This window comes from Xenopus laevis, chromosome 2L (genome assembly GCF_017654675.1).
Source record: "Xenopus laevis strain J_2021 chromosome 2L, Xenopus_laevis_v10.1, whole genome shotgun sequence".
In the NCBI taxonomy this organism is placed as follows: Eukaryota; Metazoa; Chordata; class Amphibia; order Anura; family Pipidae; genus Xenopus; species Xenopus laevis.
The window spans coordinates 145,928,728-145,941,378 of record NC_054373.1 but is presented as its reverse complement, the minus strand read 5'-3'; the positions used below and the strand labels follow the sequence as shown (position 1 = coordinate 145,941,378).

Below are 12,651 nucleotides of genomic sequence, written 5' to 3'. Positions count from 1 at the left end.
TGCAGTGAATCAGTAGAAAAGAAGATGGGGAGCTACTGGGGCATCTTTGGAGACACTGATCTTTACTGCTAAAGGGCTGTGGTTGCCTTGGGCTGGTACAGAAGCCCAAAACATAATGTACAGCATGTTTATCCTACTTCTTTAGTTAGGGTTTACTTCTCCTTTAAGTATATAGGTCGCAACATGTAAGAGGGTTGATATGTTAGCTGTTCCTATCATTAGATGGCAGCATGAGTCAGGGAATCCCATTAGTTGTAGGAGACAATCCCTCAGTAAAACAATAAGGAGAGCGTGGCAGGGCTCCTTTGTGCGTACCTCATACTAAACTGGACATCTGCTGTGCCAAGAGGCCCCATGAAAAAAACTAAAGAACTGGTGTGAAGTTATGATGGTGACTGTGAATAAAATCTGTTTCCTGAATTCACCTGCAAAACCCGGACTTCAAGTTTATTTGTCACTTAAGAACCTGTTTGTTAAACAATGTTAAAAAAGCACATGACCATCTGATCGCCAGGCAAAAAAAACAACAGCAAATGGATCAAGCTGGCTAGACTTTCGACATAGAAAGGAGCAAATACAGTTATAAATACAAAGAAAGGGGGGTTGTGGGTGCACTCCTAAGGCTAAGTTAAAATGTGTTTGAGTACAATGGAAGTGCTACTGACTTGGTCAATTAATCAATGCACATTCCCTGGTCCCCTGCCTGATAAGTAATTCAGTATAAATGCAAGTGCATGTGTTTACAAAAACAGGGGTTTTTGTTACAAAGTTATGTTCATAAAGTTGATCAAGGTCAAGGTAAACCCCACACGGTGGTCCCTAACTTGTTTACCTCTGTTCATAGTATAAAAGGTCTTGTACCTCTCTGCATAGTAGCATTCCATACCTCCCAACATTTTGGAAGTAAAAAGAGGGGCAAAAAAATTTTTTGCACGTAGCACAGCGCAATTTTTGGCCACGTCCCATATGTTGGCCACACCCCCTAATTACCATGTTCATTTTACAAAATTTGATGAAAATTTTAAAATATTTCTCCTTATCTAAACTGTTTTTAAGTGTCTCAAAATTGCTACAAAGTATCTTATTTGCACCCAGGGCCAACATCAGGGGGTCACAGGGGGGACAGTTGTCCCGGGCCCGCAGGATTTTGTGCCTGGCCATGCTTCACTTACTTGATTAACCGGGCCCCCCTGCTTTCGTGCTACCAGCTTCACAAAATAGGACACTGCAGCTCTGTGCACGGAAGCTTTTCTCCTATGAAGATTTCCTGTACCCTCGTGGTCCTTTAAGAATAAGTCCCGGTAAATCTGCATTGGGATTGGATCCCCTTATCCAATCCCTGTACAGCTTTTTATAACTTGTGGGGGGGCCCCCGGCCATAAATTTTTTTGTACTTGCAGGGGGCCCTGATCACCAATGGCTTTTTATAACTTGTGGGGGGGCCTAGGCCATCAATTTTTTTTTTACTTGTAAGGGGGGCCCTACCAGCAATGTTTTTGGTTTTTTTAAACTTTTATGGGGGGCCCTGGCGCCAATGTTTTTTTTTTTAACTTGTAGGGGGGCCCTGACCACCAATTGTTTAAAAAAAAAAGTATGGGGGGCCCTGGCACCATAGTTTTTTTTAACTTATAAGGGGGCCTGGCCATCAATAGCTTTTTATAACTTGTGCGGGGGGGGTACCTTTTTTAGCACTGATGTCTGTGTGGTCTTTTAACTGTAGTGTGAAGTGGGCGGGATCTGGGGTGGGGCTTGGGGCCGGGGTAGGCGGGGCCCTGAAACTTTTATTGTACGGGGCCCCGTGATTTCTAATGGCGGCCCTGTTTGCACCTGTTAGCTGTTCTGGGCTCTCTGCTAAAAGCCAATTAATTGAGAACTTTGTTTCTTTTTCTGGCTGTTCAGTGCAGAGAAAATAGGGACTTTCCAGTACAAATGAGGGACTGCAGGTTGAGCTCTGAAAAAGGGACAGTTGGGGGGTATGTACTTGGAGTAAGTGTCTCCTGAACCTCAGAACAGGCCACCGTGTGGGGTTTACCTTGACGTGGTATGGTGGCTTATTAACTTTATGATCATAACTTTGTAACTAAAAACCCCTGTTTTTGTAAACACACTTGAATTTATACTGAATTACTTGGACAGGGGACCAGGGAATGTGCACTGATTAATTGACCAAGTCAGTAGCACTTCCATTGTACTCAAACACATTTTAACTTAGCCTTAGGAGTGCACCCACAAACCCCCCTTTTTTTTATTTGCAAATACAGCTATGTCATAAAACTAATGGTGTAAAATAACAGCAATAAATATGGCAATCAGGCTGTGTAAAAGAAAATATACACAGCTTTAGAAACACACCATTTGTCTTACACAGTTTTTTTTACACCATATTGGCACAGCTGAAGCCTCCCCGTAATGGAGATGTGTGTGCAAAGGGTTACTTTGTCCTTAATACATATAATCATTACACACGCTGGTGACGCCCTGTAACAAACAGCCTTTGAGTGCACAGAGCATTCCTTGCTGAGCTGGTCCAACATGACCTCTCTCTATTTACTTTACTTATATTTACTTATATCTGTAGCTGTGCAGTGCCTTTGGCTCTCCCTCACAGTTTCTTTCATACTTCTCCTCAGCCCTGCTCCAATGTTTCTCTCTCTCTTGCTCTCTCTGTCACTTATTTCTATGTCACTGAATATTTCTAACTCTGTATACTTCTACCGTTTCTGCATTTCCACTCAATTGTGCATATTATTTTTTCCCTCTGACTTTTTTTCCTTTCTTGTTGTTATTCTTCTCTCCACTTCTAGTCTCCTTTGGCTTCTCCCAAGTGACAGGCATGCATGTACAAGTTGTCCCAGTGTCCAGTGCACTGCCTGACTTTCTTTGTGCTCCTCTTGCAGCTTCACCACACAATGATAGTACACGTCATTCCTGCAGCGGACATGATGTACTCAGAGCACAGCCACCCCAGCTGCTTTTTAATTCTTCAGGGGTGCCAGAATTAGTTTTACATAGGAACAATGGGAGGAGGCACATTGAAAGCCAGCATATGATTAAAAACAAGAACTATAAATCTTATGTAGGGAGGCTGTGAATTTCTGTCACATGCTCAAGGTTGTTTCTCTGCAGGGAGGGGGGTCCCTGCCTGTGAGTGGGTCCCCACTCCTGTGAGCTGGGAGGAAGGAAAGCTTCAGGAGGAGTTCTGGGAGAGAAATATTCAGAGATAAATGTATCTCTGTAAGATCCTAAATACCTTTTGGCAGAAAAGCACACTTTGTTCTGGGTGCGAAACAAAAGGGGACCCTTATCGGTGTGCTTTATTTAGGGCATGGAAAGCTAAAAGTGTCTCTCTACAAACTTTGAAGAACCTGCCGTATAAGTGGGCATCCCCTAGCAGGTCCAAGATCAAGCAATCTGGATTATTATGTAAAGTTGTTCCCAGCTGGCACATTGTAGGAATGCAAATTATTTTACAAGTGTACTGCGAATAAATCTTACTTCTGTGTGCATCAGAAATGTTCAGCACAGTCTACAGTTTTAACCCTGGGTGGAGGCACACGCAGTTATAATGTACCTGCTTTCCCATTCATCTGAGACACAGAATTCCTGTAGTAATAAAAAGAGGAAATCAGTTTATTAGCACTTTTTTGAGCCACTCCTCAGTTTCTAGCTTTTATACTCCTAATTGAAAAGAGGTGGATCTTATTTGTAAAACTGCCATCAACGATTACACAGCGATCAAGGATTACACAGCTAAAGTTCAGTGTGAGCTTGATCTTTTTGTTTTGTCCTGCTGCACCACGACTTCCTTTAATGCAAATTTTAACTCCACTTTAACATGTAAGTAACATCATTGCTTTTTGCTATAGGAGCAAATAGACCTTTGAGTGCTTTAGGTGCAGTAGCAGCAGGGTTCACTTCCATGTTTATGTTTGTGCTTTGCTGTGCTATGCTATGTTACATGAAGGTTATTAGTTTCAATATACCAAACTGAAATATTATACTTGCTCAAAAAAAGAGATCGAGTAGCCCTGTAATGTGATCTTTTTTAGTTCATATTTTAACCTTTAGGTGATATGTTATGAAATAAAATGCAGAGCTAGCTTTAGTTGTGGTGCAGCCTTTGTAAGAACGATACATTTTTCTAATGCAAGGCTGTCCAGCCTGTAGTACTCTAGCTGTTAGAAATCTAGGGGGTAATGTAAAAAAATAAATGCATCTATTGTTATATATGTGCATATTGGGAGAGAATATGCACATATATATGGATCAACTGGCAGCAGTGCCGGGCCAAGTCGACTGGTTGCCTTAGGCAACCCAGCCCGACTACGGCGCCCCCCCTCGCGCCTGCACAGAAGAAGGAAGCGTGAGTGCTCATGTGCAGAAGAGCGGCGAGCCCCGCGCCATTACACAAGCGCGAGACATCGCAAGAGACAGTGAAGCGAGAGTGCACATGTGCCAAAGAGCACACACTCGAGAGAACGGATGCCGCTAGCTCTGCACAAAATGGAACTAGGGGAAGGCGTAAAGTAGTACGTGCCTGGCGCCTCTCTGTCTTTGCGCCCTAGGCACATGCCTCTTCTGCCTACCCCTAGTTCCGGCCCTGACTGGCAGTTAGGCAGGTTAAAAAAAGTAAAAAGTTTGAACTTGATGGACGTGTTTCTTTTTTCAACCGAACTTACTATGTTATTTTGTTACTATGTTATAGGTCTAATCTCCTGCAGCAACCAATCGCCTAAAAGCATTCATTAGTCACCTTTTAAAAGTAAAATTATTGGTTGCCATGGGTTACTGCACCTGGGCAAATTCTGTGTCTTTTATTACATATTGGGGCAAGCGTGCCTTTAACTTTGCAGGTGGACAGCCCTAATGAAGTCTCCATCTTGCCTTAGTACAAATACTATACCACATTCACCATCTCTTTCAGAAGGGTACTCACTGCACAGCTATAAATGCTGTCAACCTGCCTAGTTAGTACAGGGTGAGCCGTTAGTCCTCAGCCAATAGGCCTGCATTAGACCCATATAAGCTTATTTGCCCGTTCATAGAGAAAATTCATTAATGAACAGAAATTCCTGGGTTTTTGTGCTACTGCGTTTACAGCCTTAAAAACTGCTCCCTGGTGTCCCACGCCTGCTGTATCCTGCAAATTCACCTTGTTTGCATTTGGGTTGGGTGCAGATTGCCACCCTTGCCTTGGGTGAAATTGCTTGTTGGAGTGGCTCAGAATGTAGTGAAGCCAAAAACTTACATAGTGCAGTTTGTAAAATATTTGCAATGTTTTTGTGCTGACTTGGTGAAGTTTACATCTGTACAAATCCAAAGGTCAATAAATGGTATGAGGAGGCCTCTTTATCACTATTTAAGCCGCACAGTCCCTGACCCTGATGTTGACTTTTGAAGTGACTGTGTTTTTACCTTGGCAGTCTGTTTCTTGTGCTTTTGTAATATTTTTGGTGTTAAAGATTATCTGATCTGAAATGAGCATATTATTAGACCTGGTTTGGGACCAAAGGTTTAGGCAAAGAGGAGCGATAAGCAAAATCTTTTGAGGAATGCATTTTTGTGGTATTGTAGAACACATTTTTTGTCTGAAACCCAGGATTTTGGCAAAAATCAATGTCTGGGGAGACATTGCTCATGAATAACGCAGAGCTATAAAGATTGTTTACATTTTTTTTTATAATTAGAGCATTTATTTTCTTTGTGCATTTCTCTCCCAATATTAAGTGGTCATTTGCACAGATTATATCAAATAGTATTATCCAGATTAGATTATAGATTATCCAGATTTTGGACCCTTTTCCCCGTTCGCGTTCCTCTAAGGGTTCCGAACCCCTCTTTATCCCACTTGGTACTGAATAAGAATGAAAATCCTTAGTCCTATTGCTGGTACTAGGGCTCTCATCATTAACAGGTGAGTTGGATAAGACCTAGGAATGCAAATTCGTTCAGGGGTAAGGGTTACTGATCAGGTGTCCAAAACAGACTAAAAGTGAGTACCCATCGTAAGAGTAATTCTATTCAGTCCAGTAACATGCACATGCACTTTTTAAACAAATTTCACGTAATTAACACAGCACAGTGTGTTGCATTTGGCACTTTAATAAACAATTTAAGGTTACTGCACCATAGTATCCATTCTTGCGCTTCCCCACAGAGATTTGTTTTGCATTGGAGAGTCCAGCAGAGAGGACCAGTGTAGGGTGACTGCAATCAAGATTCTTAACACCAGTTGAAGATTTCACAATTTAAGCGCGAATGAATTTTGTTTGTATTGTATAGCATATAGTGGTATTAGACAGTGTTATATATATTTATATACGTGTCTCAGTTTTACTTGGTTCTAACAGATGCAACATATTTCTGAAAATATTGCACATAGTTAGTATAGTATAAGCATGTTACTGGGCAGCTGCAAAAAAACAAATCATTTTTGTGGTACACCAAACAGGGGGTGTAAAGCATACAAAGTTTTACCAACAGAAACCAGCCTGCACCCAGGGTTGCCAAATAGCGTTTGATGCCAATGTTGTTAAAAGGAAAGATAGATAAAAATATTGTACAGGTATTTCTTTCCAGAAAGAGGGGCAACCATACCTGCAGGTAGGAAGCATTTACTCTACTGTAAGCATGAGTTTCAACCAAGAGGAACCAAGGCTTTTTCTGCATTTCGTTCTGCAAGGACCCAATTACACTTAGGAGCCAAGTGAAGCAAAACGGAACAATGTTGACCAACAAGCAGAGGCTAGGTCCAGACAAACAAATCACAAAGTGAAAATATGAGTCAATTGTATGTGTATTTAAATTCCAGGCTAAGAAGTTAAGGCAGGTAGCAAATTGCATATCCAGTAGTCAGGCAAAGGTCAGTATATGGCATACTTTACATTTCAAAGCCAAAAAACATGGAACAGTAGATTTACCCCATATATTTTTCAAGTATTCTGCCTGCTGAATCCAAAATGGGAACCCACGTCTTTCTACTCCTAATTACCAAACACCAAAGCTTTTCTGAACTTGCTAGATTCTATGCAAATGTATGAAAAGTCTGAAAAATCACCTCAAAACTTTCACTTTGCAAGGTTGTATTTCCCAAACAGACACCAGCTTAAGAATAGTCCACACATCTCCAAATGACAGTACCATCTTGGCCTAGTAAGTAACCCCCCCCCAGTGCTCACTTTATTGCAAAACAGTTAATGATAATGTTTTCATATTTGGGACTGCATGATACTTGGTCTTTGCGATTCTTTCAAATGACATTGTTTAACGAAGCAGCAATTTGGCAGAGATTTATAATAACAGAGAACAAACTTAGGAATGTACTTACCTCTTTCCTAGTTTTTGGTGGAAGAATATCAGCAGTGGCTTTATCTTTGTTTTAATCTTAGGCTTTACCAATCCATTTCTTAGTATAGAACCCAGATAACTAGGGCATTCTATTTAGGATTATTGTAAAAGGAAAAGATTTTATGAGACACTGCAGTGTCTAAATGTTCTAACTAAATTGCCCAAATGCCAAAAAATGCCTAAAAATCGACACTTGTGAATTTCTCGAAAGAAAATTTATTCTTTGTACATTTTTAGGTTGTGTGGAATTTTCCTGGGAGTGGTTTGATATGCATTGATTATTGGGGCACAGGTATGGAATCTATTATCCAGAAAGCTTGGGGCCTAGAGTTTTCTAAAAGTATGAGCAAAAAAAAAATGCTTTTGAGACTTTGCACAAATAATGGCAAAACCACAGCTCGAAAATAAATACATTTGCCAGAGTTTCACTGCATATGTAGAGTGAGAATACAAAATAACTGTGTAGATAATGAATCTCAGCAAATAATATACCCTTGTTTGTATTTCAGAGCCACTGTTTATCATATCATGTGGCTCCTATTGCTGGGGGTGGCGGCGGCACTGATCTTCCTGTATAGATGGAACAGACAGAAACAGACACTCGAGAATCTCACAAATAAATATGTGCTGATCACCGGCTGTGACTCTGGATTTGGGAACCTTGCAGCAAAGCAACTGGATGCTCGAGGACTGAAGGTGCTGGCAGCTTGTCTAACAGAGAAGGGAGCTGAGGAGTTGAAGAAAGAGACATCCAGCAGACTCAAAACTGTCATTGTGGATGTTAGTGACAGCGAGAGTGTTAGCAAGGCTGCTGAATGGGCTTCTCAGATTGTTGGAAATGCAGGTTTGTGCACATTGTGGGCCCTATTTGCAAATTTGCCTATGGGGAAGTGACAAAAGTGGGATGAAACAATTCCTGTTAAAAAAATATAGAATTTTTGTCAAAATATTGGCACAATTCCTCTAAAAAGTTGCCATTAAACTCTGCATGTGTCATTAGGTGTAGTAAGCCATGCTACAATGGTTTGTCTAGGTATAAAAAAAAAAGCAGAGCTCATTCAAACGGGAAGACAAGAAATTCCTGGCAGCTTCCTTCCATAATTGTTCTTAAAAACGTCAAACAGAAAACAGAACTATAGAAGGGTTGTTGTGTACATTCAATTATCTGGGTATTCACATCTTGTTCAATCTGGTTTGAACACAAGATGTGACAGATGTCACTGAACAATGCTGTTTTATTCCATTTATACCAGATGAAGAATTGGGTAGCCTAGGCATCATGTCTTATGCATACATAATACAGGTATGGGATCCTTTATTCAGGGTAGCAGAACATTTATAAAAAATCAAATATAAAACTATCTGGAAACCTTACTTCTTCATGAAGTCTGGGTTATTTCCCTAATATTTTGGTCAATGTGTTTCGGCAGGACTCTGGGGTTTGGTAAATAATGCAGGAATTGGCCTTCCCGTTGGACCTAATGCTTGGATGAAGAAAGAACACTTTGTCAAGGTGATCGATATAAATTTGCTGGGTACAGTCGATGTGACACTTAAACTGCTGCCTCTTATCAGAAAAGCAAAGGGACGAATTGTGAATGTCGCCAGCATTATGGGAAGGATTTCTCTTTTGGGGGGAGGTTACTGCCTCTCCAAATATGGTGTGGAGGCCTTCTCGGACAGCCTAAGGTGAGCTATGTGGACAATAATCATTTTCAAATTTTTGTTTAGCGTTGTCCTATTAATGCCTCTAGTGGCGGCCGGGCCCAGGACAAACAGATTTTTGGAACCCATTATATGTACAAACAACTGTTCACCCTATAGTACTTTTACTGCTGTAGTACCATCCTTTAACCCCTGACAGCTAAAAGTACCACAGCTTGATAGCCCTGATACTGTATATAGTTATAATGTCCCAATCTCACTCTGCAATACCTATTACACTACTGCTTAAATAAGTATGGGACCTGGTGTATCCAGAATGCTCAGGGCCTGGGGTTTCCCATCTGTTATCCCTCTTTAAGATTCTGCTCTCCACAATCCACACCCATGTATTACAGCAAACAAACTATATCTCATGTTTTATTGCCCTATTAAAGGACAAGGAAAGTTAAACTAAAGAAGTAGCTAGAAATGTTGTACATTATGTTTTGAGCTTCTGTACCAACCCAAGGCAAAAACAGCCCTTTAGCAGTAAAGATTTGTGTCTCCAAAGATGCCCCAGTAGCTCCCCATCTTCTTTTCTGCTGATTCACTGCACATGCTCTGTGCTGCTGTCGCTTACTGAGCTTAGGGACCCACTCACAATATACAGTACACATAGAATAGAAATGTCACAATATAAGGCTGAATGATTAGTGATTAATACAGATAATTACTAGATGTTAGCACAGAAACCAGTGTAACTAGCATCACGATTTAATAATCAGCCTTGTAGCATCAGCTTATATGACAGGCCAACCTAATTTTCTGCTGGATAATTGAGATGAGCATGTGAGTGTCGCATACTCTTTCCAAGATTGTAACCTCTGTGACAATTTGAAGTCCTGGATCATTGTTGTTATTGAGAAGCTGAAACTTTAGGCTGGTGCAATAAGGTTATTATATAAAATATTGCATTTTTAGCCGTATTCATTTTTAGGGTTTAGTTCTCCTTAAAACAACGGTCTGACTGTTCCTTCTAGAAAATTATTTATTCAAAAACAAGAAAAACCAGAAATGCATGTTGGGAAAAGAAAACTACAGGCTGAAAAACACATACTATCCTTTGCGTGTGGTTTTATTGGAGTAGTTACGCGTGTTTTTAAAAATGCACCATAAAAATGCAGTATAAAACTCACAGTGTGACCTCGCCCTTAAAGTTCCTGTCTCTGTTTTTGTGTTTATCTGGCAGCTCAGTAATTCAGGGGCAGATTCTGAACTGTTACAATTTGAAAAATTAGTTGATACATTTCTCAACAGCATCTGTGGAATATTAGAGACTATATTAGCTGTCAATTATAACAGTTGGCTTTAATGAAACTCAAAGATTCTGCTCAGCAGGCTCAGCAGTGGCGTAAGTATCGGGGGAGCAGGGAGTGCAACTGGGCCAGGGCCCACACCCCCGCAGAGCCCCCCCCCCCATCAGATCGCGCACTGCAGCCGGCTGAAGTCGGCTTCAGCCGCAAAGAAAACGAGCACGGTCGAGGGGGGGGGCCGCGGGGGGGGGGGCTGGCTGCACGGCCCGCACCCCCTTAGTTCCATTACTGAGGCTCAAAGATAAGAAATGTATCAAATCAATGGATTAGAACAGTTTACAGACCCTCCCTCCCCGAGCTGCTTTAAAAGACATAAGAAGATGAGACATGAAACTTTACACTTCAGTATTAGAAAAAGGTACAAATAGAAAATAGAAAGTAATTGGTAAAGTTCTTTATTTCTGGTGAATTATCTGAAAACAACTGAACTGAAAAAACTCTTTTAGGATGCCAGTCTTTCTCTGCTACATGACCTGGCACCTCTGTGCGTATAGCTGAAGCTGCCTTTTTAAACTGGAAGATTTTTTTTATTATTATTGTCTATGATTTGGTGTCTAGTGGAGCAAACTGCCTCATAAAATAAAAGTTTTATGTATTTTTGCACCCCTTTGGACCTGGTTTACCTATTAGTTATTGATAAAGTCTACATAAACCTATTGGATGTTTTTATACTGTATAAAATGTGGCCATACACTGCCCATGTATGGAGGCTTCCGGAGGGTCTCCCCAATAGATAACTGGCCACAAATTGGGCAGATATTGATCGGGCAGGTTTGAATTTTCCTGCTATTGAGGACTGCTGCGGCTAGTTGATGTGGTCGTCGTCGGTGCCCATTGCCATAGTTCTAATCCGATTGTTTGGCCCTAGGGCTGAACGATTAGATTAACCCAATATCGACCTGCCATAGGTGGGCATATAAGGGAAAGATTCGCTTGTTTGGTGACCTCACCAAATGAGCGGGTCTTATAGTGTATGGCTACCATAAGTCTATGTTTCAAAGCATATCACTGTTTTGTTTTTTTTCATTTAGAAATCCTCTGTAGCCAAATAACTGTTACATACTATATCAACATGACTGCATTATAATTTTTTTTCTAGGAGGGAGCTTTCCTGCTTCGGGATAAAGGTTTCTATTATTGAGCCAGGAGGTTTCAATACTTCCATTATAAATGCCAATGCATGTAAGAAGAGTATAGAACAGCTATGGGACAATCTGCCAGCTGAGACCAAGGAAAGCTACGGAGAACAGTACTTACATGAGAGTAAGCTGAATATATTTTAAGGAATCGAAAAAAAATATGTTATTTAGGAGAATAATTAGTTTTTTCACTGTTGGCATATTCCCATTATATATGTACGAGTGAATGTTTGATTTGTGCTCAGCTTTACAGAAAATCGAAGAGCTGATTAAGGCCAACAGCCCCAAGCTCTACAGGGTCACAAACTGTATGGAGCATGCACTCACTGCTTGTCACCCATGGACCCGCTATTCTCCTGGATGGGATGCAAAGTTATTCTACCTCCCGCTTTCCTACCTTCCAACCTTCTTAGCAGACTACGTGGCATCCAGGCTAGCACCCAGCCCACCCAAAGGAGCAGCATAAAGAACAAGAATACACAAGCCTTTATGATTCATGACTTCTTGTATTGACAGCTAATTGAACTATAGCTTATTACTGCAAAATAGAATTTGTTCATTTATTTCCAACTGCTCTGTTTGTTGCATAATTTTATTACTGATGGTTTGGCCCCTCTCTTGCAATAAAGATTTCTTTCTGCTTTCATGTGTAATTTTTGTAGATGGTAGATGTTAGAGCAAACACCTTTTTTTAGGATAGACACAGTTTTGCTTTTTTTTTTTTTTTTAATAAACACACATGCATTTGAACATACATGAATGCTGCCCCTATTATTCTCGCCACAAATACGGTCCTGTCCCTATCACATTCACACACGTGATGGTCAATTAGCCTGCATGTATGTTTTTTTGAGTGTGGGAGGAATTCATGCAGACACAGAGAGACCATACAAAGTACTTGTAGATAGTGGCTGGGAAAAAAATATTTTTATGTATTTTTCTTTGGTTTGGTATGCATTCCGTAGGAAAATTTGTGGTGCATTTATGCTGTGTAAACGATCACAGGTGCATCTGAAACTTTTTTTTATTTCCCAGCGTTTATGTTTAAATACCACAAGGGGGAGTTTTGTAGCGTGTATGGGTAGGACGAGCATTCTTTAACATGGTTCTTCAAACAATGCATCAAGTAATTCATTGAGATTATAACA

The 12,651-nt window shown here is 40.7% G+C and overlaps 1 protein-coding gene across 2 annotated transcripts; it reads left to right on the top strand.

Annotated features, from left to right (window-relative positions):
- The first annotated feature begins 3,760 nt into the window (after positions 1 to 3,760).
- Positions 3,761 to 12,147, top strand: XB5807236.L (uncharacterized XB5807236 L homeolog). Of its 2 annotated transcripts, none has more exon segments than NM_001090133.1 (5): positions 3,761 to 3,837; positions 7,857 to 8,191; positions 8,778 to 9,036; positions 11,464 to 11,627; positions 11,749 to 12,147. In NM_001090133.1, coding segments are annotated over 4 exon segments (960 nt in total). In that variant the 5' UTR covers positions 3,761 to 3,837; positions 7,857 to 7,875; the 3' UTR covers positions 11,970 to 12,147.
- The last annotated feature ends 504 nt before the right edge of the window (positions 12,148 to 12,651 follow it).